The following is a 27,492-nucleotide window of genomic DNA, read 5'->3' as shown; positions in this document are numbered from 1 at the left end:
CTTCTGTATTCTTGCAGCCTGTTCGCTACTGAAGTAGGAAACAGAATAAGTACTTTGCTAGTTAGTTTGGGGTTTTTTTTTTTTCATATTGAGAGCAATCTATCTATAAAACAAACCCCCTTTTTATTTGTCAGGGATAAGAATCCAGCGTTCAGTCCAATGGTGAGTGATCCAAACAGCTCATGGGCACCGTCGGCTCCACCTTTGGAAGGTGAAGGGGATACAATGTCCAATGCCCAAAGAAGCACTCTTAAGTGGGAAAAAGAAGAAGCTTTGGGTGAAATGGCAACAGTAGCACCTGTTCTCTATACAAATATCAACTTCCCTAACCTAAAGGAAGAATTCCCAGGTGAGTGGTTTACTGAATAAAGTTTAATATTTAGTAGCAACTTGCGCATCTTGATTTGAAAGAATGTAAAATAGTCTTACCAAAGCCTTGTGTATTAACACATTTTTTGGTTGCAGACTGGGCTACAAGAGTGAAGCAGATTGCTAAACTGTGGAGGAAAGCAAGCTCACAGGAGAGGGCTCCATATGTGGTAAGAACAGCTACCACCTGCATTCCCTACTTCCAGCAACCATGTTTCATCTATAAGATTTTCATTCATGTTTTTTAAACAAATTAAGTTCTAGGGTTAGTGGAAGTTCACTTACTCCAAGAATGCCTTTGTAATTTAACTTCTAACTCTGAATACTTCTACCTGTTTTCTTTGTCTTTCAGGCTTGGGATAAACTGTATTAGTATTGTGCAATCTAAAGACATCAGCTGAGACGAGAACTTTTATGGTTCCCACTGCCTCTTTGCTGCATTTGATTCATGCCTCAACTCTTATTTGCTCTGTCTCTTTCTGCACAGGATCTCACCGGTTTCTTCAGAAGCATAACAACAAATCATTGTGTGACCTTCCTCTCTTTCATCTTCCCCTCTCACTAGTCTTTTTTACCCCATTAGAGTTGCTGAAGTCTTTTCACCTGTTCAACTAACCATTCCAGAGGTGTCAGTGCTCACACCCATATGTTCCTTATTTTCTTCTACTCCTGTGTTTCTTGCCTTACTGTTCCCCTTCACTACTTACTCTCTTCTGTTCCGTGGCGCTGGAAACTCTTTTGATATTTTCCATGTCATGAGGAGTGTGAAGAGCTCAATTTTCCTCTCCAGAAGCATTCACCTTTTTCACATCTGAGTCAAGTGAACACACATAGTAGCTATCTGGAGTTATGTGGTCATTTATTCCATTCTGTAGAACCTCTGCCATTCAAAGGGTGACCCTTGTGCTTTGTTGAAACCTCTTGGTGAAGCCTGTCCACATCCAAATCTCAGAACCTATATTATTCATTATTTTTGACCTTCCCAGCCATTGTTAGCAAATGTACTTTAATTTTCTGTCACATCTCCATTCTCTCCTAGTTCTCATCTTTTCCTTGTTTCTTCACAACAGCAATTGGATGGTCGTTCTCACTTTGTGGATTTCACAGGATTATGTTTTCAGTCTCTTAGCCTCACCCCCCTTCACTTTTTTAATATAGTCCCATTAGTAAGCAAATTTGATTCCCATGTATGTTGATGACTCAGAGCTTAACAGTACCAACATCATCTCCTACTGTCCAAATTAAAAAATCCCCTTATCTCTCTGACAGCTTTTAGAGGATAAACCATTACCCCAAACTCAATTTGGGAAGTGGAGTTCTTGACCCTTCTTGAACCTCTTTCCACTTGAAAGAATAATTCTCTATTGTTTTTTTTTTTTTTTTTAATCACTGAGGCATCATCATTATTCTGCTTTTTGGGGAAGAAAAAAAAAAGGCTTGTAACTTCAGCACCTTTGGACCTCTATGTCATCTTGTCTGTGCTATATTTAATCTCGGTGATTCCTTCTGTGTAGTATTTATAAGATACTATCCGCTTGCCTGGACAAAAATCCACCCGTGTATTTATCACTTCACAATTATTTCCATTACTACTGTTTTTTTCCTTTTTCGTTGGTCTTAACAAATGCAGTCCTGTTCTCCTGATGGATATCCAAAAAGCAGCTGCAAAAATTCTTTGTTCGAGAAGAGGGCGCATGCATGTGCACACACATGCACACATGAGTATTTACATAGCAAGCAGCAGTTATTTCCTCACAGAAGTTACAGTCCATGTTCTCTTGCCAGTCAGCTGTTGCTAGTATTCCTGGCATTGTGCACGCAAGAAGCTATTGTGCTGTTGTCCCTTACCTGAGGGACTTTACACTCTGTGGGGATTAGTAAAGGCTACCTTAGAAATGATATTCAGAAGAGTGTTAGTAAATTTTCACTGTAGGCTTTTCAATTCCCTTAGTATGCACAATCCCATCGCTTATAAGTGAAAATGACACTAATTTTTCTGCTGCTGTGACACTGGTGCTCTCATCCATGTCAGTGTTTCATTGTTGGAGGGGAAGGATGTAAGGCTTTTCTGCTAGGCAACCTCTACTTGACAACTGCAAATAAAATTGTGAAAAAGATGTGAGGGTTTGCTTCAGAAAAGGAATCACATCCTAGATTGGTGGTAAAACAGACTCTTTGAAACTTCCATTAGATGCTTTAAAGTGTCAGTATGGCTGTAAAATGCCTCATTGAAGAGGAATTGCTGTTCTTCCATCCAATTTTTCCTGATCCATAAGCCCATATCCTATGTTTATACTGCTAACTTAACACAGACTGAGATCTATAGAGGCTATTTAATGGAGTAGACTGTATTTTTCTTGTCATTGAAGTTCTCCACATTAGTGGCCTTTATTGATTCAAACATCATCTGCTGTGCTCATGTCTTCAGACTGCAGACCACACCAGTATGTGATTTGAAAGGTAAACCAGTGGGATTCGTGCTTTCTTGGCACAGCACAATACCTGAACAGACACTGCTAATGTATAGAAAACCTCTACTGCTGATAACTCCTTAGTTCTTTCCATGTATGTTAAACGCAGAAATTCTATAGAGATTAAGCGTTTTCAGTTTGGAATGCCTTTTGAAGTGCATACTTTAGTTTTCACACGCATGCGTGTGATTAAAATAGGCAGTACAAGTAATTTGGTGATAGATTTTGTAGGTATAACAGACGCAGAGTTCACACTTAGCAGAAGAAGATAAGGCTAACTAGTTTTTTTTTTTCTTTTCCCAGCAAAAAGCCAGAGATAATAGAGCTGCTTTGCGCATCAATAAAGTACAGATGTCAAATGACTCCATGAAAAGGCAGCAGCAACAGGATAGCATTGATCCTAGCTCACGCATCGACTCCGACCTCTTTAAAGATCCATTAAAACAGAGGGAATCGGAACATGAGCAGGAATGGAAATTCAGACAGGTGTGTTGCATTTAGAGTGTTTTGTTATTTTTCTTCCAGCTTTTTATTGTGTTGTTGGAATCTGTTATAACAAAATCAATTTTAACCTTTGTAGAAGAGTTTAAAGTCACCCATTCTGCGTAGGAGGAAAATAGATACTATCAGAAGCGAAGCTGCTTGTAAATGTTAGAAAACTTTGTTTTAAAACTTTGACTCTTAAATCATACCTATTATGCAAATAGATTATTCTTTCTCTGTCTACCAGGCTAGTGCAGTAGTTTGTTTTTTATATACCCTATATTGCACTGACCTTGTCCTGCAGACTGCTGCCTCAGTTTGGTCTGGTTGTCCCTCGGAGCCCATTTGCCCCACATCAGTGCTGCATCTGTCGGTAACCTTTTGCCTTCAGAGTATAAGGTTGGAAAGCAGTGCTGCTCTTTAGGCAACCTGGGAAATGCTTCTTCCCAGGCAATCGAGGTGCATGTCAGAGTAATTGAACTTCACAAATAGCTCGACCCTCTGCTCCCATTGCATTTTAAATTTGCAATTTACAATTATTTATAATTTATCTTTGATGTGTCCTCAAGTTTTAATTATAGATTCAGTCATCAGAAAGATTTTGTATTCCCTGAACATATAAGCGTAACCTTTTTCCTCATAACTTTAAAACAGCAAATGCGGCAAAAAAGTAAGCAGCAAGCCAAAATAGAAGCCACACAGAAGCTCGAACAAGTGAAAAATGAGCAGCAGCAACAGCAGCAGCAACAGCAGCAGCAGCAGTTTGGGTCACAGCAGCTTCTGAACCAGTCTGGCTCAGACACACCTAGCAGTGGCATCCAGAGCCCCTTAACGCCACAGACTGGCAATGGAAGTATGTCTCCTGCACAACAGACATTCCATAAGGATCTATTTACAAAGCAGCAGCTACCTGCTACGCCTACGTCAGCATCCTCAGATGATGTGTTCCTAAAACCACAAGCCCCACCCCCTACCCCAACCCGAATCCCAGTACATGATTCACTGTCTCAGTCTCCTCAGACATCATCACAACAGATGTTTTCTCCAGGTTCCACAAACACTAGACCTCCTTCTCCAATGGATCCATATGCTAAAATGGTGGGAACACCTAGACCAGCACCCATTAACCAAAACTTTGTTAGAAGAAGTTCCATTACACCCTTAGATACCTGTGCACCACAGTCATCCATATCTAGGCCCATTCAGGCAACTGAACCATCAGGAAGCAGGCCTTCGCCAGTCAGGGATTCATGTTCTTCATCTCCAGGTAGCAGTGATCCCTATGCAAAGCCACCAGACACACCCAGGCCTGTCATGGCATCAGAGCAGTTCTCCAAACCATTGGGGGTCCCAAGATCGCCCATAGTTATGGAACAGTCAGGGAAGGTTCCTTTAACAGCTGGAAGCAGTGATCCGTTTACGAAGCCAGCCCCTAGAACTGATACATTTCAGAGGCAGAGAGCAACTTCTGCTGATGCGTACGCACGGCCACCGTTGACTCCTACTCCTACTCCTGTTGATGGTAGCCCTGGACCTTTTAAAACTCCTATGCGCCCACCTCAGTCCCCGCAAGATCCTTATGCATCAATGCCAACTACACCAAGGCGCGTTGCTGTTGATCCCTATGAAAGGCCCGCTTTGACACCAAGGCCGGTGGATAACTTTTCCCATAATCAGCCTAATGATCCATACAGCCAGCCTCCCCTTACTCCCCATCCTGCAATAAAGGAGACTTTTGCCCATCCACCCCGGATAGTGCGACAACAGAGCGATTCTTTCCCTCAATCTGGACCCATTTCAAGGCCAGCTTCTCAGGACCCTTACTCGCAGCCTCCAGGTACTCCTCGGCCAGTTGCTGACCCTTACTCGCAGCCTCCAGGAACTCCTCGGCCCACTGCAGTTGATCCGTATTTGCAGCAACCACCAACACCAAGACCTGCTCCACCAGCAGATTTATTTGCTCAGTCCTCAGCAAATCAGAGACATTCTGATCCATATGCCCAACCTCCTGGAACACCAAGGCCAGTTCTTAATGATCCTTATTCTCAGCAACCAGCAACTCCAAGGCCAGGGATTCCAGAGAGTTTTAACAGACCTGCAATGACAAGACCAGGGCTAATACCAAATAGAGATCCTTTCCTGCAGGCACCACAGAACAGGTTGCAGGGCACTTTTGTCAGACCATCAGATCCATGTTCCCAAACTCCCAGACCTACAGGACCTGCAATAACAGATTCATTTAGCCATGGTCCAGCTGCTCCAGCACGTGACCCATATGATCAACCACCGATGACTCCAAGACCTCAGCCAGAATCTTTTGGAACTGGTCAGCTGGCCCATGATGCTCCTGAGCAGCCACGTCCTGGATCTGAGGGCAACTTCAATGCATCTGGAAATTCTCCGATGAGTTCTCAAGGACAACAATTTCCCAAAGTTTCACAAGTTCCTGGCCCGGCACCCACTACAGGAGTAACAGATACACAGAATACCATGAATATGTCTCAAGCAGATACTGAGAAGTTAAGACAGGTGAGAATAATGTTTAATACTGATGGTATTAAAATTTCATAAGTAGAAGAATTTCCCCCATTCTTGTTAATATCTGAAGTTTCTTACAATTAAACATAGCTATATAATGTAGAATTATCTTCATTCACTTAGTTTGTTAATTTGGTCCTCGTGGATAGAACTACAATATATAGAATATAGAAACATCAGTAATTTGTAAGGAGTTTGGACAAGATCCAAAAAGAAAGTAAGGCCATCTTTGAAGCCACTGAAGATGCAGATGATTGGTCTGTAATAGCTCTTCTATCTACAGTGTGAGGAAAAAAACACCTTGAAAGGACAATTAATTCTATCCTGTACTAGGTGAGATGTAGAACTGATTGTCAGTGGCTTGTTCGCTGACTGAAAAAGGGAGTATAGACAAAGATCTCAGACTAGACATCTAACTTTCCGCTTGGCTGACATGTTGAGGTGAATCCTGCCATTGGTCACTGCTCTTCTTGAGGCACATTCACTCCAGGGTTTTGTCCATGAATGTCTGGCAAATAGCTCGTGCTGAGACATAGGATTATATTCAACTCGTGGAAAGCTGCTCAGTCTGTTGTTTGGAAGGAGCAATGGGAAGTGGATTTAGCAGAAAAATGAGTAGTGTTTATCATACAGAGTCAAGTAAATTCTGCAGCTTTGGTGTAAACCTCTTGCAATGGATCTCCAGTCACCTTTCTCCCTCAGAATGCACTTTTTGTGTGGTGAAAGGGCCTGCATTATTGGAATAGAAAGTGGAAAAGAGATTTGCTTATATGTTAATTGGTAAAATCAGTTCACAGTACACGCTTTAACAAGAGGTCTGGAGATTAAGTTGTGTTGCCAGCATCTTGTGCCATTTGATCCCTCTTCTAATTTCTGAGGTGATTATGGTAGTTGGTAATATTTTTCTGTTGCGACTGAAAAATTTCTTTCCTCCAAAAGGCTTAACCTAGCGGAGTGTAATACTACAAAATATGTCAAATGCAGTGTCAAGCACAATGAATTATTTTTTTTTTAAACAGCGCCAGAAATTACGTGAAATTATTCTACAGCAACAGCAGCAGAAGAAAAATGCGGTTCGTCAGGAGAAAGCCTTGCAGGATGCAGCAGCTCCTACCCATGCAAATCCTCTTCAACACTGGCAGCAAGACAACTTAAATCAAATTTTTAACCGCCCTCCTCCTCCGTATCCTGGGAATATTAGGTCCTCTGTTGTCCCTCCAGGTGGGCCAAGGTTCACCGTATACCCAAAAGACCAGCGTGGACCATTTCCTGCCGATGGGCAGTTCAATAGACCCCAGTTCCCAGGCGATATGAATGCCATGGGGATGAGACCTCATGGTCTTAGGTAAGCTCTTTGACCTCTTAATGCCAGGATATTACAGGAGTAGTTCTACATTTACAGAAATTGTTAGATAAAAGGTTTTTTTTTAATGAAAAATCCATCTTTATTGTCTGTAGTAGCTGATAATGTTCCTGCATTCAGTATGTACAGTGAGTTTTGCTCTAAGTGTCTGAAATATTAAAATGTGTATTTTACACTAACACTGTTTTTACACTGGCATTTTTGGGGAATTAATAAGAAATAAATATGGAGAAACTGCAATACATGCAAAAGTTATGTGACCTGGAAGATCTTGTTGCCCATGGTTTTGGGGCATTTCTTGGTTTGTTTTTTTTTTTAAAAAAGTGAAAGGTCTGACTTAAGCTTTAATGTAATATTCTTGGTTTGATTTATAATGAATATGTAATCAAATGTCAACTTCTGTGCCATTTTTACAGTGAATGCTATGATGTAAAATGAATACCAGTATTGACATGCGTTGTCATCTCAGGAATTATTATTTTCAATATTTTAGGTTCATTTCAATAATTTCTAAATCCACACAATATAATTTTTATGCTGAGTTGCATTAACATGTAGTTGATTTACTAGGATACTTCTTACTGTCAGAGTTTTCTATGCATTATTATTATTGGAATAGAAAACAGGTTGTTTATTAAACATAATTAAAGCAATTATTTTTATTGTAGTTATAAGGCTCATTTAAATGTAAGCATAATTAGTCAAAATATTTATTTAAATATCTTAATGAATGCATCATGTAAAGCATTTTGGTGAACAGTTATTTAGTTAAATATGCCAGACTAGGCAGGCAGTCCTGAGGAAAAGATTATTTAGTCTTTCATACTTTATTTTAGATACGGGTTCCCAGGAGGTGGCCACGGTCCACCATCAGGTCAAGAACGTTTCCTCGGTCCTCAGCAGCCAATGCAACGCCCTGGAGTTCCCCCACAGCTGAGAAGATCTCTGTCTATTGATATGCCTCGGCCAGTGAACAATCCACAAATAAATAATACATCTGCGATCTCTCAACATTTTCCTCCCCAGGGAATTCCAGTTCAGCAGCACAATATATTGGGCCAAGCGTTTATCGAGTTACGTCACAGAGCTCCTGATGGGAGGCCAAGGCTGCCTTTTAATCCTTCTGCTGCAAATGTTATGGATGCAGCAGCACAACATCAGCGACATGCAGGGTTTATACCCAGGCAGGAGTTTCCGGGCCCAAGACAGGCAGAACCACTGAGACATAATTCTCAGGGGATACCTAACCAGTTGCAGATGTCTACAAGTTTGGAGCATATGTCACAATCCCAGCAGGATCAAATCAATCCTGACAACCCACCTGCACTTGTAATACGTTCTTTAGGTCATCCACCAGTTGCTGATGCATTCCCAGGACCATCTTTGGCTACATCTGCACCAAGTGATGAATCAGCAAATTTGCAGATGCCCAACCAGCCGAGTGATGGTCTAGAAGAAAAGCTTGATCCTGATGATCCTGCTGTAAAAGATTTGGATGTGAAAGACCTTGACGGGGTTGAAGTCAAGGATTTAGATGATGAGGATCTGGAAAATTTGAATCTAGACACAGAGGATGGGAAAGGAGATGAACTGGACACTTTAGATAATTTGGAAACCAACGATCCTCACCTTGATGATCTTCTGAGGTCTGGGGAATTTGATATAATTGCATACACGGACCCAGACCTTGATGTGGGGGATAAGAAAGGAATGTTTAATGAAGAACTGGATCTTAGTGTCCCCATTGATGACAAACTAGATATCCAGGGCAAGACAGAAGAACCAAAACAGAATGAACAACGTGATGGAACGGTTTCCCCTCCTGAGACCCAGTCTCCACAGAAGGCATCTGCTACAGAAAATGAAATTAAAACAGAAGTACTTTCCCCAAACACTCAGGAGGAAAAGAAGAATGAAAATGAAAAAAGTGATGGAAGTGCTGAATCCTCAAGTACTCAACAGGCTGCTGAAGTTGAGTTAAAGGATGGAGAAAAGGCTCCTGCACAGCCCGCTAACCCAGAATTCCCTGACAAAGCTACTGCTGTTCCTAGTCAAGAAGCAATTGTGCCTAGCCCAGGTGCTCAGGGATCTGCTCCACTGCCTGTTCAAGGAGCAGTAAGTTCCTGCAGTATTTCTGGGTCCACACCAGTCCTCTCAAGTTTGCTAGCTAATGAGAGCTCAGATAATGCTGAAGCAAGGACTCTAGGATCTCCATCTCAATCTTTGCCAACAACACAAGTGAACCATGCATCAGGTATTCCACAAACACTAATGACACCTGGTGGACAGATCTTGGAAAACACTTTAAATTCAAATTTGACCATGGTTCCACGAATGAACCATAACTTCTCTCAAGGGTCACCAAATCCAGGATTTATTCAGGGTCAATCATCTAATCATAACTTTGGGGCAGGACAGACATCTAATCAAACTGTGGCTGTAACAAACCGTCCTGGTCCTAGTGGCGTATCTGGTCCCCAACAGATAATGCTCCCTCAACCATTAGCTCAGCAACAAAATCGAGAGAGACCACTTCTGCTAGAGGAACAGCCACTTCTTCTGCAGGACCTTTTGGATCAGGAGAGACAGGAGCAGCAGCAGCAGCGACAGATGCAAGCCATGATTCGCCAGCGTTCGGAGCCATTTTTCCCCAATATTGGTATGTGGGTGATCTCTCTTTGTCTGCTTTCTGGTTAGTTTTTTCAAAATACAACAATAAATGGTTAAATAGTCCATGGCACTGAAAGAAGCGGGTAGATATATGGAGCTTGAAGGTGGCATAACAAAAACCAACCTGCCTAGTAGGTGCGGTGGGAATATGGAAAGTGAGCATGTAGGTGAAATTCTGAACTCCGTGGCAAGGCTCCCGTTGATGTTACCAGGGTCAGGGTCACTCTGCATTACTGCTAATTTTTCTGACATCAGCTCTGTCGCATATACTCTTTATACTTCAGGTTCTCATACATGCTATGGAGTAAATGCACCCTTTGTAAACAGAATTAAATGATGAAGTGCAATAGCTGACCTTTTGATATTTGATCTATCAGGTTTTGGTTTATGGTGGTTTTATATTTTTTTTCAGTGTTTAGTGTGTCTCAAGGAAAGGGATCATCAAAAGCTGTATTACTAACTCACTATCTAGGCAAGGCCCAGAAATATCACAAATAATTGTGCACATACTAAAAGTGTTTAAGATATACTCTCATTTTCTGTTTAATATAACATAGCAGTTTGGGCATTCAGATCGGGACCATCACTATCATTTAATTGTTATTAATGAAACATGAAATTTTGAGAAATGTGTTGTAACTACACTGGCCCTCAAGGCTGTTTGTTCTAAAGACAAATTTAACCTACCCCCAAGTCACAGTTCCGTATTTGTAGTGTGGCTAGAACACGCTGTAGCCACCCCAGGTGGCTAAGATGACCTCCAACCTCAGCTGTTCTGTACTCCCATTTATGCTGCTCTGCGTGACGCACCGAATGGGAGAGACAGCAAAAAGGCAGAGCTCACCATGCTTGTGGCCTTTTCAGATGCTGTACAGGCCGTGTGCCTTTCTGCCTGTAGCGCTGCTGGTAATTACAGAGCGACTAAACCGTTTTCTTAGTACGTTGGTGGTGGTGTGTCAGTTTTGCCAACTGAACTCAAAGAAACAGCTCTTCCTCCTGATTCTTAAACCTGTAAATAGAATTTATTAATCTCTTGGGTCATAGGCCAGGTTTGGTCTAGAGCCCTTCTCAGACTGACCTGCTTTTCTTTGTATGTTGTGGCTGAAAACAAGGACAGTTGCTGCTGGAGTAACTTTCCTTAGATGATACATGAAACTACATATTAACTGTGAATTACAAAGTGGAAAGGACAAGTAATGTGAAATAGTAATGCAATTATGTTGTTTTACTCATGATTTATGCATGAACTAGATATAAACAAGTCAGTTCCAGTTAATAACTTGTAGTGTTCAGCTATGTAGTTCACTCTTACTGTTTTTTCTTTTATAGACTTTGATGCAATTACTGATCCCATAATGAAAGCAAAAATGGTGGCTCTTAAGGGGATCAATAAAGTTATGGCGCAGAGTAACATGGGGATGCCACCAATGGTTATGAACAGGTAGGCAACCCTTGATACCATTCTTTAGGGCTATAAAACGTTAAAGGAGGTGATAGAGCCAGGGGAGGATGTCACAGGAAATTTAAAAAATCAAAAGTGGAAAAAGATCTTTTTGTCCTGTAGTTCTTAGTCCATGCTGATACAAGATTGCCTCCTAAGAATAAAACCAGCGTGGAGTAGAAACTGTAAAAATTGTTAAAAAGCATCAGACTTGTGTTCCAGTTGTAATGTCATTGGTCAACATGGCTTCACTGTTGATGCTTTTCTTGCATTCCCACTTACTTATTATGTAATGATGTGCCTCCCATGCATTGTGTTTGAAAACTGTTGATGGCTGTGTAACGGTTAAACCTCATATTGCAGCATATCATCTAATGCTAAGTATAATTAAGATTTAGCCCAAGTAATGGAAGGTTCATTCTCTCTTTAAATCTCTTCTGGGCACAAATGGAGCGATGAACTGGGCAGACTTCACCATGACTGCCTTTACCATAGGTGGAGAGTCGATGGGCCAGAAAGGATCTGCACCTTTTCTTTTTATGTGGCCCTTAAAACAGTGTGTTTTCTCCTTCCTGACACATACTTCAGTGCTACGTGATAACATGTGGCTTAGCAGAGGTGTACATTTACCCAACTCTAGTTGACTCTGCTGGTGACCATGGAGTCTTAAATCCATTAAATCTTTTTTTTTTTTGTATCATCATATATTAAAATACAAATACAAATTTTTATTATTTTTTTGCCCATCTTCACTGTTTTAGCACAGTGCATAATGTTCACTTCATCTCTCTGAAAAGCGTAAAATGCAATAGTTCCAACCATGGGCAAAGTACTGTAGCATCAAATGAGAATTAGTATTCTCCAGACATTGAAAATATTTGGTATAGAAGTTCAAGCAAATGTCTATGAAATATTTGGATGCTTCGTGTAAGTTCAGTGTAATACAAAAAGTTGTCTCTCCCCTAAAATAGTCACCATTTTTAAAAGTTACAATTTCACTTTCTGTTTATATATCAATAGGTTTCCCTTTATGGGTCAGCCTGTGCCAGGGGCTCAGACGGGTGAAGGCCAAAATCATATGCAGCAGGCAATTACACAGGTAATGCAACTTGATATGGGGTTAATAATGATAACTAGTTTTTGGCTGGTTTTTTTGTAATTGAATCATGATTTAATATTCTTGTCTTTATGTTTTACTGGAATTTCTAGGACGGAAGTTTGACACCTCAGATTTCTAGACCTAATCCTCCCAATTTTGGTCCCGGTTTTGTCAGTAAGTACTGATTTAATAATTTATTGTATGTTGTTTCATTCTGCAGTTCTGTTTTCTTTAAAATAAAATATCCATAAATGGATCATGTCTCTCAAAAATTCATCCTTTTAAAATTGAGTCATTTCATCATTATGATACCAGCTAATAAAGGGGTGCACAGTAAATGCTAATAACATTTTTTTTCTAGACACTATCCTCAGATAAAGAGGAGGAAAAGGGAAACAGAAGGAAAGAGGGAAACAGAACAAATAGAAAATAAGCGTTATTTGGATTTGTGTGAGAATAGTAATTTATTAACTGACAGACTGCTAAGTCAAAAACCTGGTCTTTGGTTGTGTTGTAACATTCTGAGTTCACTGAGAACAACAGTCTATATTGATGGGGGTGTGTGGTTTATTTCAGAAGCAAAAAGTTTTGTGCAGCATCATTGTCATTTTAACAAATACCAGTAAAAGCTTTCCAGGCTTTAAGCAAGTTAAGCAAGGTTTAAGCAGGTTAAGCAAGCCTGGCTGGGAACCATGATTGTTGAAAGCAGAAATATATAGCACTAGTATTTTGCATTCCTTGTTTCTGGTTGCCCTCGATCAATTTTAAATCCCAGTCTCTACGTTGGGAAAGATTTATTAGCAGAAACTAAAACTGAGCATATGAAGAATGAGAGGAAGACCACAGGTAAAAAAGTGTTTCTGTCACTGCAGAAACTTTGCTTGATATTTATGTATAAGAAACAGAAGTAAACACCTTCACCTCTTCCATAAACTGGAGTAGCAACACTGAGTATGCAGTAAGGAGCTTTTGCAATATTATCTGTATTAATTTCTAGTGAGATTTGACATGACACTCAGCGGTCGCCTTGCTTTGGTTGGGGGGGTTGGTGGTGGTTCTGAGCACCTATCTGTTTCTCATTTCCATAGTAGTTATTCTTACCTGGAACTTGTTAGTATTTCAGTGTTTTCATTTGCACTTCCACATTGCTCCCATCTGCAATTACTCTCTGTCGTTTCCACTCGATTGACCCTTCAGGTTATGTGATTAGTTTCACAGAATTTACTGTTCAAAGAATGGGCACCTCTCGAGACTGTAGCTAGCTCTGTGGGTTGATCTAGTTCAGCCATTAGAGTCGATGGCTGTCGCTGACGCAGTGACTCTTAAAGTAGAAGGTGGTAGGGACTGGAGCACAAGGAGGACATGATTACATTGAAATCATACTGTCATGTAGGTATCTTTATTAAAGAAGCAAGGAAGATCCATGCCGTATTCCTGGTTACCCAGCTCATTGCCACAATGCGGTCAGGAGACAAACGATACCAACACCAGACCTTCTGTCTTGCCTTCTGGGCTTAGGGCACATCAAGTGTTATCAGATATGATTGTTTTGCCTTGAGAAAAACATCTGAGAGCAATGGACTGCTCGTAACAGATGAGCATTTCTCATTTGTAAAAAGAGTGATGTCTCGGTTACAGTCTAAATGGGAGTGCATCTGCTTGTGGGGAGGAAAAGGCACTGGTGCTGAAGGCCCTGTACGGAGGACTGGCAGAAAGTTATTTTTACAAAGGCAATATCTTTCTTTCATTTCATGAATATTTGGTGGATGTTTATAATTTTATTTTTTTCTTAGAAGTAGTAATAAAAATAGATTTTATATGTACAGAACTCTTCTGCAAACACCAGAATTAATGAGACCCTGTTTCCTGTAAATTTGTGTCCTTACTCCCTAATCTCTTTCCCTTTGCACGAGTGCTTCTAGGAGGTCTTCCATGTTCCCTCTTCTATGGTAGAGCAGCATACCGCCAGGTTCTGTAGCTGCTTTCAACGCTACATTTGCTCATGTCTAGCAAGTGCACATTTACTGGCCAGACAGCGGGCTGGTGTCTCTTGAAATTACGGGACTATGTTTAAAACTGCCTTCTCTCAATAAGTGCAGTGATTTGGATCTCTGTCTCCTTTACTCAAAACACTCCAAGAGCTTCATATCTCTTGAGGTATCAAATCCTCTGTCAAATTTGGCTGAATTTAACCAATGGTTTCTTAAAAGAAAGGGCAAACCTGATTGTTGAACTTCATCTCTAAAAGGTAGGATGAGAGCTTACCCCCAGGATGAGATCATATCACACTTAATTTCCCTTCTCTCTAGATGATTCACAAAGAAAGCAGTATGAGGAATGGCTGCAAGAAACACAGCAACTTCTTCAAATGCAACAGAAGTACCTTGAGGAACAAATTGGAGCGCACAGAAAATCAAAAAAGGCACTCTCAGCAAAACAGCGTACAGCCAAGAAAGCTGGCCGTGAGTTCCCAGAAGAAGATGCAGAACAGCTTAAACACGTTACTGAGCAGCAAAGTATGGTCCAAAAACAGCTAGAACAGGTAATCATCTGGAATCCAAACTGATCCCCTTAATACTAAGCTGTCATACTGGTATGACTCTTTCCTTTAAAAGGTGAATTGAAATGCTTAAATACAGTGGAGCTTATTTAAAGGGAGCCAGTCCCTATCATATTTTGTGTGTGTAACAGCATTGCCAGTGACACTGGAATTGTAGGAGAATATGCTGTGGCAAACATTATGACAAAAAGCTGTTTTAGTACTTTGGTAAGAGGGGAAATTCCTTGGCAAAATGACTCGCAGCGAAGTTCCTGGTACCATGAAAAGCATAAATGAAAGATTCAGAGGAAAGTCTTAGCATGCAGGCTTTGTTTCAGGCTTGAATAAACCTCGTAACTCAGTCCTTTTTCAGGTGTCCTTAAGTAATCAGAACCTCTTGGTTATATGCCAGTTAAAAGTTCCTGTTTGAAAATCTCTTTCATTACATCTTTAGTGTTGTTTAGTTTTATGATCTAGTTTATAATTTAGTTTCTAGACACTGATTATCAGTGTGTTATCTGTTGTTATATCATGCAATAATATAGGTCAAAGGGATATCTGGAGATCATGTAGTCTACTGATCAAAGCAGAGCTAGCTTCATGGTTAAGTCGGGTTGCTCAGTGCCTTGTCAGTCAAGTTTTTTAAGTCTCTAAGGGTAGAGATTTCCCAGCCTTTCTGGGCCCCTGTTCCAATGTGTAACCAATTTCACTGGGTTTTGGTTTTCTTTCTTTATATTCAGTTGGAATTTCACTTTCTACATCGTGTAAGTGTGATCACAGTAAGTGAGATCAAAGTTAAACCTGTGATAGCTTTGATAAATCTATGCTTTGGCCAACAGCATTGAATGCTGTGTTCCTTAAGACATCATTTATAAATTATCTGGCATGATTGTCAGGATCAACCAGACCTGCTGAACATGAAAATGCTTTAGAATTATCCTTTATTAACATGAGGGGAAAAAGTTGGCAGCCGGCTGCTTGGAATGAAGTCCTAAGTGATATCTGACCCTCGAGTTCTTGCTCCTGTGTTGCTTCAAGACAAAGTATGCACTGGATGGAACATCAGTTGGCTTGTCTTTTCACTATTGTGGAAGAGGGATCGAGCAGATAAATTATGTCTACATAATTTCTTACTCTGTTTTTTTTTCCCTTCTACAATGAATTACAAGTAGACTAAGTGCAAACAAAATAACCAATCTTCATCATACATACGTCAGTCTAGTCTTTTGGTGGAGTTATGTTGAAGTAACAGCTGCCAATCATGACATTACTGGCAGATTCATTTAATGCCCCATCATTAAGTTTCTTTCATTTTTCATTTTTAAACTTAATTTTCATATACTGCTGGTAAATGCCCTCCACTCCCCTTCAGTCACTGATTTAGCCAGGCATCCACATCCTAAACAGGACTTTGTTACATACCTAGTAGGAGCTTTAATAAGGTTTTGTTAAAGTATATTTTTAAGCACCTTCTATTTGAAGCAGTTCACCAGTCCTTCAAATCAGATCAAGTAATTTTTCTGTAATCAAGCTTCTGTTAGTTTTTGAAAAGGGAAACATCTATATATGGATATATAGAGAAAAGAGCTTTCAAATCCCTCTGAATTGCTGGTCCTGGACACAGGCGCAGAGAAACTGGAGCTGACTTTGTGCAACGTGAGCTTCTGTCTGACAGGGTTATTAGCTCAGGCACAGAGCCATGCAGACACTACCATATTGTCTCTGTGGCCAGGGCAGTTTAACTGCTTTGGTGTGGCACTGTGCCTGTGCTAATAAGCTCTGCCTTGTTCTCCCCTACACTGTGAAAATCACCAGGTCGATCTGTGCAGCTCGGCTCGGGTCCAGCTGGGTGTAGTCAGTGCTGGTCCTTTGAGATCTCAGCTGATTCCAAGTACAGTCACGTGGCTGATCCACCACTGCAGATCCTGGGAGGGCATAGTGATTTGGATGCCTCATTCTGTAGGCGTACAAATCCAACACAGGTTTAGTGCTGCGTACCCACGGAGAAGTCCAGGAGCGCTGGACTATGCAATGCGGATCGATCCAGTTGGTGGCTTTGTGCAGTGGCACTGTTTATCTGGCAGTGTCAGTGCCAAGCCAGAGCTCATAAATCATCTTGGACCTGAGATTACTGTCTAAGTAGCCTTTTGGGTGCATCTGTCGTGCATTCTGGAGTGTGTCCTGTAATATCTCTGTTATCCTGAGCTTTCTGGCTTGTCCCTAGCCTCAGATAAAGGAGAGTACTATCAAACATTTTTAATTATGTTATGGACTTTTTCTATCCGTACAAACAGCAAATGGAAGTTATGGAAGCTATAATCTAATGAATCAAAGTGAGAGAGAAATTTTCCATAATGTGTGTCTTATTAACCAGTGGATTACAAGACCTTTCGTTTTTTGAGAGAGCAGCATAGTTAGGTATCTGTTGTGTTTCTGAAATGCTCTTTCTTGTCTGGTTGACACTGTCATATCCTCCCATTGGCTTCTCCTGCTTGCCTTAAAAATAAACTACTAGGCTTCACTTTTAGTGTCCAAGTTCAGTTTATTTTCATGATAAAATTTAAAATTTTCAAGCAGCGGCTGCCATTTTCATCTGTTGTGTGATATTTGAGCATCTGCCTATGAATAAATGGGAATCTACCTCGCTGTTTTGCTGCAAACTTTTCCCTTTCAGTTACGTCTTCTAAACATTTTTGCTGCTGTGTGAAGATCATCCGCCTCACTGTTTCCTTTTCCCTGTTCCCAACTATTGTTATCGTGTGCATGGATGATAAGGTCTGTAGGACAAGGATCACTTTTGGTTTAGGTGTGTACATTCTCTAGCACAATGCAGTCTTGGTATGTAAATAGAACTTTGAGGCACTGTAATTTTTTCTGAAATTTTGGGACGGATAGTATTTCTAATGAAATAATGGCTATTTAGCCTTAAAAAGGGAGAGAAAATAAGACTGTACAGAAATGCTATTTCTGCCTGAGGTTCATCGTCTACTGAAATTATGATGGTGAGTTACATGGTTTATGCTACTTACGTAGTCAGTACATGTCAGAGATGAATAATGACTTTTTTAAATTTTAGATTCGAAAGCAGCAGAAAGAGCATGCAGAACTAATTGAGGAATATCGAATCAAGCAGCAGCAGCAGCAGCAGCAGCAGTGTGGAATGGCACCCCATGCTATAATGCCAGGCGTCCAGGCTCAACCACCCATGGTTCCGGGAGGAACATCACCAGCAATGAATCAGCAAAACTTCCCCATGGTGGCACAACAGCTCCAGCATCAGCAACATACAGTGGTAATCCCTGGGCAATCCAACCCAACCAGAATGCCAAATTTATCTGGATGGCAATCTGCAAATGCCCCTGCAGGTCATATTTCCATGAATCCAGCAAGAATGCAGCCTCCAATGACCTTGTTGCCAATTACTCCGGGTACACCAGCTCCTGTGCCTGGTCCAAACGCAACAGCACAGTCAGGGCCACCACCAAGAGTGGAGTTTGAGGACAATAACCCTTTTAGTGAGAGTTTTCAAGAACGGGAAAGAAAGGAGCGTTTACGAGAGCAACAGGAGCGGCAACGCATTCAGCTTATGCAGGAGGTAGATCGACAGAGGGCTTTACAGCAGAGAATGGAACTAGAACAGCACGGTATGATAGGTTCTGAATTAAATAACAAAACATCTGTATCTCAGATGCCTTTCTTTAATTCTGACCTACCTTGTGATTTCATACAAACTCCGCGACCTCTTCAGCAGTCTCCACAGCATCAACAGCAACAAATGGGGCAAATTTTGCAACAAGGTCCTGTGACCTCGCCTCCTGCCACAAATTTTATACAAAGCAGTGAGCGAAGGCCAGTGGGACCTACCACTTTTGGACCTGATGCATCTGCTGTTCCAGGTGGAGCCCCTAATTTCCATAATGTAAAACAAACTCATGGGAATCTCCCTGGGGCCACCTTTACACAGAACCAGGTCAGGCTTCCATTTGCTTCTGCTGTACCTTCATCTACGGTACTCAGTAGTGGTGCCCCATGTGGTTCGGACACTAGTGTGCCCCAGGCAACAAACTTCCCCGAATCAGGCCAGTCTCTCATACAGCTGTATTCTGACATAATCCCAGAAGAGAAAGGGAAAAAGAAAAGGACACGAAAAAAGAAAAAGGACGATGATGCTGAGTCAATAAAAGCCCCGTCAACTCCACATTCAGATATAACTGCACCATCAACTCCAACCGTTTCTGATTCTACCTCCACCCCGACAGTTAACACCCCCAATGAACTTCCACGTCATCAAGATGAACAAGAATCAGTGGAGTTAACAGGCCCGTCAACATCAAACGCAGGAGAGAGCCAGACCTCTCCAGAGCTGGAATGTAAGCTCCCCAACAGCAGTCTGCCACAGAAACAGCCAAGTGTAAATACAGAGACTGAAAAGACTAAAACAGATACATCGAGCAGCATTCAAGAAGTTAAACTAGAAAAGGCAGAAACTGATCAATGCTCAGGTCAAGCTGAGCCTAAACCAGAAAATCCAAGCAGTATTAAGGTGGAAGAAGATAAGGTCACATCACAGCCTGCCTCTTCAGCTCAGAGTCCAGCACAACCGGCTAGCGTTCCAACAGCAAAAGGGGAGTCGGGGAACGAATTGCTGAAACACCTGCTTAAAAATAAGAAGTCCTCATCTCTTCTAAATCAGAAATCGGAGAACAGCAGCCGAACAGAAGAGGAGGCTTCTGGGGATAAGAAGTTAACAGAGAAGCAGAATTCAGCTGAAGGGATGGTGAGCCTGTTACTAGTTTTGTTATTCAGTGGTCATCAGCAAAGCCTAGTTTGTGTGTTTACCCGTAGGCATTTGTGAAAAGGCGGGGAGATAACCTACCTGCACAAGGGTTGAATAAACAGCTTTAAGGAATTTCTACCTCCCGTCCTGCCTTTTCTTCATGAGTAAATCATCTGTGTTAGGCAAAGAACAAGTTTTAATATGACTTCGTAGATCAGTGTATTCAGAAATTACTAAAATGCAAAAAATAATTTTTCTATAGATAATCATCTTAAAAATAGTGCTTCCAAATATTTACCAAGATTTTACAGTATGACTCTTAATTACCTACTAGTATGTTTCTGTGCAGTGTATGGTATGTCTGTATGATGCTTTCTTCTGTGACTCCATCGTAGTCATGTACAGGATGGCCTGTGCGCCTTTGCAGAGGTATAGGGCTCTGCTTCACACCCTTTCAGCTGCACCATTCGGAGTGGTCCGTGAGTGAACCAAGCCCATGTTCATTTTTGGCTCGTGAAAATCATGTATTGTGTCTAATTGTAGTAGAGGCGATGCTCTAGGTTTTTTATCAAAAGTGTGAAATTGTTAAATCTCATAAAATTTCTGGATTTCTGTGTTACAGAATATTTCTCTAATTAATTTTACTTTAATGGAAGGGAGCATTAATTCTTTATATTAATGACATGATATGATGTAATAATTTATAAGGATCTTAAAAACAGACCTGAAGAAAATTGCTTTCTGTGGAGGTAGGATACACTCTACACTTAAATTTGTTGGTTGTTTTATTGTAATGTTTAATCTCTACTCAGTTTTGGTTTGTGGCTGCCTAAACTCTAGAAACCTCCTTGAAACAAAATTTAAAATGTCCAAAATGAATAAAGACTGATAAAAATAAAGGTACTTGTGAGCAGCAGGTAACTTAGGTTAAGTGTTAAAGATCCATGGTTAAAACATATATGACAGGAAGGGGTCATGTAGAGCTGTTTAAAAAAATAATTGATAAAAAGAAATTGGACTTTCTTTTGGCTTGCCACTCTCTGTCCCATTCTGATTGCTTTTACATAGCTATCCTTGTGAACAGTGGCTTTGCAAATTCATACTGAAAGCATTTGAGCAAGTGGTACAATCCAGAAGTGTTTCACAATACTGTTTTTGTTTCTAACCTCAAGATACATTTGTATTATATTAACTTGCACGCCTTTTTTCTGTAACCAAGTCTGACTTTCATTATGCCCCCATGAAAATCTCTAAGGTTGCATGCACATGTAACTTTACTGTAGGGGGTATTCAAAAGAAAATGTTTCTGGTCTGTGAGTTTTTAATGATGTTTTCAGATGTCAGTGGTGTTAACGGTAAGTCATAATTCTGTGTGTAGGGACAGTACAGCAGTTCCAGCTGCCAGTGAGACAGCAAAGTAAACAAACTGTAAAATACAGTTTGTTATCAAGGAGATTTATTATACTGTGCGTCTTCTTGTAGACTATCGTGCAGTAAATTTGAATGAACTGTGTATTAAGATGTCAAAAATTCTCCTTCACTTTCTTTTTTTATACCAGCAAACTGCAGGAAACCAGATGCAAGGTGCATTTGGGTGTAGTAACAGCCAGCTTCAGAGAACAGATGTAGGACCTGAAACGAAGAAACAGAGAAATAAGCGAACTCAGAGGACAGGAGAGAAGGCAGCTCCTCGGTCCAAGAAAAGAAAAAAAGAAGAAGAAGAAAAGCAAGCTATTTACCCTAACGCTGATACGTTCATCCAGTTAAAACAGGTAGGTATATAGCTGCTGGGTAATGCGTCAGGAGGACACCTGAAAGAGTGGGCTTCTCATGGTGGAAATGAAGTTGATTAAGGTGAATTTTGAGTACAGGGTGGAGAAAATGAAAACTTCCACAAATCTAGGAAATCTAAAGTTTTGGTTTTATTTCAATTTGGAAGATCTACTGGCATGGCAGGCGTTTGGTAGTCTCTAAGCCATGGAGTTCTTGTCAGCTCTGGCAGCCTCTCTGGATGAACTGGCAGGGAGCCGGAGCTGTGGCTTGGATGGACAGGGGACCACCTGCCTTAACAAACAGAGAGGCTTTTCTGGTAGTGGGTAAATTCCGATGATTTTTTTTGAATTAGAAACCACTCTGCTGATGTTTGGGGATTTGCAATGCTTCTGTGTTACAGTTAAATTAATGTCTAACTTTTTTTTTTCTTTCAATATAGCAGCTTTCTCTTCTGCCTTTGATGGAACCAATAATTGGAGTGAGCTTTGCACACTTTCTTCCCTATGGCAGTGGCCAGCTAAATGGTGGAAATCGACTTGTAGGAAGTTTTGGTAGTGCTACTCTTGATGGGGCTTCAGATTACTACTCCCAGCTCATTTACAAGGTAAGGCTTTAATCTGGATTTCCATTGCGTGCTCTCTGTGGGAAAAGGAGTTTGTGACATTATTACTACCAGCTGGTTAGAGTTCCTGCCTTTTTTTGCAACCAGAAGAAAATAATTTTCTGTTGCTAGACTAGATCGATGGTGCCGTGGTGAAACAGTCACCATTGGTTCACTCTCCAAAAGTGGAAATCAGTTCTGGAAACGGTATTGTAAACTAATTAAAAACTACAACTATCCCTTTTACAAATGGATGCTAAATAGTGAAAATTGTAATTACAGTTTTATGGAGCAGAAAAGGCTGAATTCTCAGTACTTTGCAAAGTCATTGAAAGTATTAAAGCATTTCTTAACGTGAGTTAAATGGGAAACAGACTTTTCTCATTTGTCCACTAAGCCCTAACTAAGAACCTGCGAACTCTAAATGAAGTAGCTTATTTGTTGGTGAGCTAATAACCCACACAATTTAAAACTCCGTCTCTGAGATCAGAGTGACAATATTGGGAGAGCAGCAAGATAGTGGACAGACAATCAAATTTGCTGCTCGGCTACCCTAATATAAAAACTTTAGTAACTTATTAAAAGTGGTGTTTACTCCAGCCTTACATGGCATGTAAGCTGAGAATGTGACCTAGCAGAAATAGTTGCTGCGGTCAAAAGCGAATAATCAGCGTTAGCTTTGTGGGCATGGCTGCCACAAGAAGCGATACTGAAGTTCTCATTTAATTTTTGTTTAAAATATGGGCAGTTAAGTAAGCTAGCGAGAAGTAGCCCAGAGTGTGAACTTGCAGGGTGTCTGCTTCTCCATGGTAACTGCTTCAGTGAAAGCTCATCCTGTGCTAAATGTGAGGTAGCTTCCCTCTTAGTGAAAGTCGGGCAAGTTGACTTGTTTATGGTGATGGAGAGTCACTGCGGAATAGCTCTCTCAATCTTAAGTTCAGACCTTTGCTTAAATTATAGGAACTTGCTGGGGCTCCCAAACTGTTCCTAAAAATGTTCTTTGTGCTTTTCCGTAAATAATTCAGCTATATCTCCTCAGTAATGTATGCTCCTCATGTAAACTATTTCTCTGATAATATCATTGATATAAGAAAAGCAAAGCATCATGTCTTTAGTAGCAGATACTTTTATGTATTTGGTCACATAATTGAGAATTAACTGTCGCTGCTTATCAGCACTACCTCTGGGTGTAAAAATATGTGAGTGGGTTTCGTTATCTAGTACTAGAACAAGGCAATTTTTCACCCTGCGTTCCATGGCTGATTTTTGGTTCCTTAATCTCATGCAGCAGAACAATCTGAGCAATCCTCCGACACCCCCAGCCTCTCTTCCTCCCACACCACCTCCAGTGGCATGCCAGAAGTTGGTAAATGGCTTTGCAACCACTGAGGAACTTGCTGGCAAGGCTGGTATGTTAGGAGGTCATGATGGTAAGACTAATACGTATTGTTTCCATAATAAATGAGTCAAGTTTGTAGCAAATTACAAAATAGAGAACTGGGATGCTTTTCAGTTGCCATGGTCTTCTATAAAAACAGTATAGTTAGACTCTTTGAGGTTGTAATCATTATTATCCAGCTTTATTTTACACCAGTATGATGTCAAATGATAGCCTTTTCCCTATTCCCTTTCGAAAACATATTGAGAGCTAGAAGCACTCTTAAGAAATTAAAAAGAAACACTTAAAATCAATTTTTTTTTGTCCAGGACAAATGACTGACCAGTTAGTTGAGTGAGCTCAAAAGCAGTCAATCCAAAATATATCCTCAGCAGGCTTTGTATGTAGTCAGCGTGTATTTTCTGGTGCTTGTAATTTGGTCAATTAAAATTGACCTTTTCTACCAAATAAAATCTAATACTGCCTCTTTGTAAGGACTATTCAGTGATCAAAATCCTTTTTTCCCCACCCCTTTTCCTTTGTTGTCAAAGAGTTGTTCATTTTCTGTTTTTAAGTAAAACAAAAATCCTCTTATACTGGCAGAAGGCACACTCAAAAGCCTTTCAAGCCCTTTTTTGCTCAAGATTTGCAGGTTTTTATGAATATGGAGATTAATCATGAATGGTCAAAAGTTTTTGAACTAAAACTGGATGAAAATGCTGTTACCATCTGCTGTAATGTCTTGGTTGTGTCAGGGAGCCACCAGTGCCCTGACACACAGAATGTGTACCAATGGAAGAGCTGTGCAGATGTCTCATTGTGCTGTGCGTTTCTGTTTTCAGTTACCAAAGCTCTGGGACCAAAGCAGTTCCAGTTGCCTTTCAGACCACAAGATGATTTATTAGCAAGAGCAATGGCTCAGGGCCCTAAAACTGTGGATGTTCCTGCTTCGCTTCCAACACCACCTCACAACAACCAGGAGGAGTTAAGGTGGGTTTTCCTTGACATCTTCAAAAACATATTTGGAGCAGTTTCTGTGATCTTTTAGTAGGAGATGAGACTGTGATAGTGTGAAGAAACGAAATCCATTGTGCACAGCCACACAGTGCAGAGAACTTAATGGGGTTATTTGTCCTGGTTAACTGTTAGTGTTCCATGTGTAGAGAGCAGCATAGTGAAATAGGTGACTTCTGCCATTGCTAGACTCTAGATTCTGTAAAATTGTTAAGAATTCATTACCTTGCTGTCTTAACAGTAGAAGAAAACTACACAAATTGGTATTTTTCCTGGAGCAGCATGGTACTGTTGCACCATGACAGTGCATGACTGCTGTACCAGACAGCAGTGCTGTGCAGGAGTCAGCCTGAAAACTCCCCAGCTCTATTCAGTCCCTGTTACCCTCTGAGAAATCACAGAATCACAGAATCCCAGGTTGGAAGGGACCTCAGGGATCATCTAGTCCAACCTTTCTAGGAAGAGCAGAGTCTAAACAAGATGGCCCAGCGCCCTGTCCAGGTGACTCTTGAAGGTGTCCAACGTGGCCGAGTCAACCCCTTCCCTGGGGAGATTATTCCAATGGTGACTGTCCTCAGTGTGAAAAATTTCCCTCTGGTGTCCAATCGGAATCTCCCCAAGAGCAACTTGTGTCCATCCCCCCTTGTCCTCTCCATGGGACTCCGTGTAAAAAGGGAGTCTCCATCTTCTTTGTAGCTTCCCCTTAAGAACTGGTACATGGTGATGAGATCCCCTCTGAGCCTTCTTTTCTCAAGGCTGAACAGACCCAGCTCTCCCAGCCTATCCTCATATGGCAGCTTCCCAGTCCTTTCCTTGCTAGAACATGACTGTCCCTACAAAGATCTTCCCTTTTGCCTCCCTTTTAGTTTAACCAAAAGTTGTGTGTCTTTGAAGCACTGAAGCCTCTGTGTAGATGCGGGTGAATGAGGTGAATACACTTAAACCAGAAAGTTTAAATATTGAATACTAATTTTTCACACAGGTAATGGAGCCATGGGGAACAGACAGTTCTGTGATGGAGCATGGGCTTTGTTAGTACCTCTGTTTTTCTTTATGCATCTTTACCAAGAAACCACCATGTGCAGTGGGGTATGAGATACCCAGAAGTAATGGCCTGTCACATAATTGCGTTCCATGACCAGTAGCAAGAAGCAAGTTAATTATAGCAACCTGTCATGATTTATAACTTTGGCTTAACAAAGTTTTTTAGAGCCTTTCCAAAACAGCTTTTTTGGGTTTTGTTCCAGGGTTCAAGATCACTGTGAGGACAGGGACACTCCTGACAGCTTTGTTCCTTCTTCCTCTCCTGAAAGCGTGGTGGGAATGGAAATTAGTAGGTATCCAGACTTGTCAGTTGTAAAGGAGGAGAACCCAGAACCTGTACCATCGCCCATCATTCCCATCCTACCTAGCAGTACTGGAAAAGGTGAGACCGCAGCAGAGCAAAGTTAGAACTAGGATTATTTATTTTTTTTTTACATACGCAAGTGTGTAGGATTAACCGGCTGTGTTTCTTTTTGTTTTCAGGTTCAGAAGCCAAAAGGAATTACATAAAATCAGAACCTGGTTCAGGAGCGCTACCTGGTTCTGGCTTCTTTGCCTCTCAGCTTGGACCATCCCAGAATGGTCCTAAATCTGGCCTTATATCTGTAGCAATTACTTTACATCCCACAGCTGCTGAGGTAAAAGAAATAAGCTTGTATTACATATATTAACTGCCGTTGTACTTCACATATCTTTTTTAGAGAGAGAGAGAGAGAGAGAGAGAGAGATAGTGAATCTGAAGGGGTTATAACACAGTGCAATAAAGCAGCTGTTGAAATCTTCTAATAATTTATATTACTGCTATCTTAACCGCCTGTCTGATGAAAACAAAGGTATGTTTTTGTTATTGTTTTTAGAACATTAGTAGCGTTGTAGCAGCATTCTCCAACCTGCTCCACGTCAGAATTCCCAACAGTTACGAGGTTAGTAACGCTCCAGATGTCCCATCCTCCATGGCAACCGCCAACAGTCACAGAGTGAACCCATCTATGGAGTACAGGAAACACTTAGTACTTCAGGGTCCTCAGGCAGGATCCGTGGGACCTGCCAGGATCGTAGGGTCTTATGGACTGAAGCAACCTAGTGTGCCATTTCCTGCAAACAGCAATGGTGAGTGGGCATTAGTTCTTTTAAGTTTTCAGTACCAAAATTTTAACTGAGTCAGTATTAATGCATTTCAGCGTCATAACTTCATGCTCTAGAATTAAATAGTTGATTCTTGTTCTAAATACTACTTTTTTCTTCTTTTGTGATCAGTACATGTGGACCTGCTCCTGATGTTACCCGTAACTTAATAGGTCTGATCCGTTTCTGATTTTCCATTATGTTATCTATGTCACTGTCAGTGAGGTACTTTTTCCAGTAGTTCCCAACATTATTAGGGGTTTTTTTGTCCAGTCTGACTTTAAATCTGTCACTCAGAAAGATTGTGCCTATGCTGGAAAATTGGACATAGTTGTTTAAGCATGTACTCCTCTGTTGGTCTAGTTACTCATTTCTTACACAGGAATGTATTTTTGCCTTGTTGTTCGCACAGTTGGTTATAAAGAATCATAGAATCGTTCAGGTTGGAAAGGACCTTTAAGATCAAGACCAACCATTAACATAGCTCTGCTGAGTCCATCATGAAATCATGTCCCAAAGTGCCACATCTGCAGATCTTTTAAATACCCCCAGGGATGGTGACTCAACCCCTTCCCCTGAGCAGCCTGTTCCAATGCTTGACAACCCTTGCATTGAAGAAATTTTTCCTAATACCCAATCTAAACCTTCCCTGGTGAAGCTTGAGGCCATTTCCTCTCATCCTATCACAAGTTACTTGGGAGAAGAGACCAACACCCACCTCACTAGAGCCTCCTTTCAGGTAGTTGCAGAGAGCGGTAAGGTCTCCCCTCAGCCTCCTCTCCAGGCTAAACAACCCCAGTTCCCTCA

General features: G+C 41.0%; 1 protein-coding gene across 45 annotated transcripts in view; it reads left to right on the top strand.

Annotated features, from left to right (window-relative positions):
• Positions 1 to 27,492, top strand: part of KMT2C (lysine methyltransferase 2C) — a 201,816-nt gene that overhangs the window by 163,497 nt on the left and 10,827 nt on the right. For 41 of the 45 annotated variants that reach the window (XM_075082303.1, XM_075082304.1, XM_075082333.1 and 38 more), the window contains 18 exons: positions 135 to 349; positions 466 to 539; positions 3,144 to 3,326; positions 3,978 to 5,852; positions 6,881 to 7,206; positions 8,061 to 9,883; positions 11,224 to 11,335; positions 12,356 to 12,434; positions 12,545 to 12,608; positions 14,744 to 14,976; positions 18,050 to 19,750; positions 21,310 to 21,522; positions 21,963 to 22,127; positions 23,413 to 23,554; positions 24,345 to 24,492; positions 25,764 to 25,942; positions 26,044 to 26,198; positions 26,418 to 26,670. In XM_075082303.1, the coding sequence (XP_074938404.1) occupies positions 135 to 349; positions 466 to 539; positions 3,144 to 3,326; positions 3,978 to 5,852; positions 6,881 to 7,206; positions 8,061 to 9,883; positions 11,224 to 11,335; positions 12,356 to 12,434; positions 12,545 to 12,608; positions 14,744 to 14,976; positions 18,050 to 19,750; positions 21,310 to 21,522; positions 21,963 to 22,127; positions 23,413 to 23,554; positions 24,345 to 24,492; positions 25,764 to 25,942; positions 26,044 to 26,198; positions 26,418 to 26,670 (7,940 nt within the window). Of the gene's footprint in view, positions 1 to 134; positions 350 to 465; positions 540 to 3,143; positions 3,327 to 3,977; positions 5,853 to 6,880; positions 7,207 to 8,060; positions 9,884 to 11,223; positions 11,336 to 12,355; positions 12,435 to 12,544; positions 12,609 to 14,743; positions 14,977 to 18,049; positions 19,751 to 21,309; positions 21,523 to 21,962; positions 22,128 to 23,412; positions 23,555 to 24,344; positions 24,493 to 25,763; positions 25,943 to 26,043; positions 26,199 to 26,417; positions 26,671 to 26,817; positions 26,859 to 27,492 lie in introns of all 45 variants that reach the window. The other 4 variants (XM_075082293.1, XM_075082291.1, XM_075082334.1 and 1 more) reach the window with 3 other exon arrangements.

Source organism: Phalacrocorax aristotelis, chromosome 2 (assembly GCF_949628215.1).
Source record: "Phalacrocorax aristotelis chromosome 2, bGulAri2.1, whole genome shotgun sequence".
NCBI lineage: Eukaryota > Metazoa > Chordata > Aves > Suliformes > Phalacrocoracidae > Phalacrocorax > Phalacrocorax aristotelis.
The sequence above is the reverse complement of the archived record's forward strand: the minus strand, read 5'-3'. Positions and strand labels throughout refer to the sequence as shown.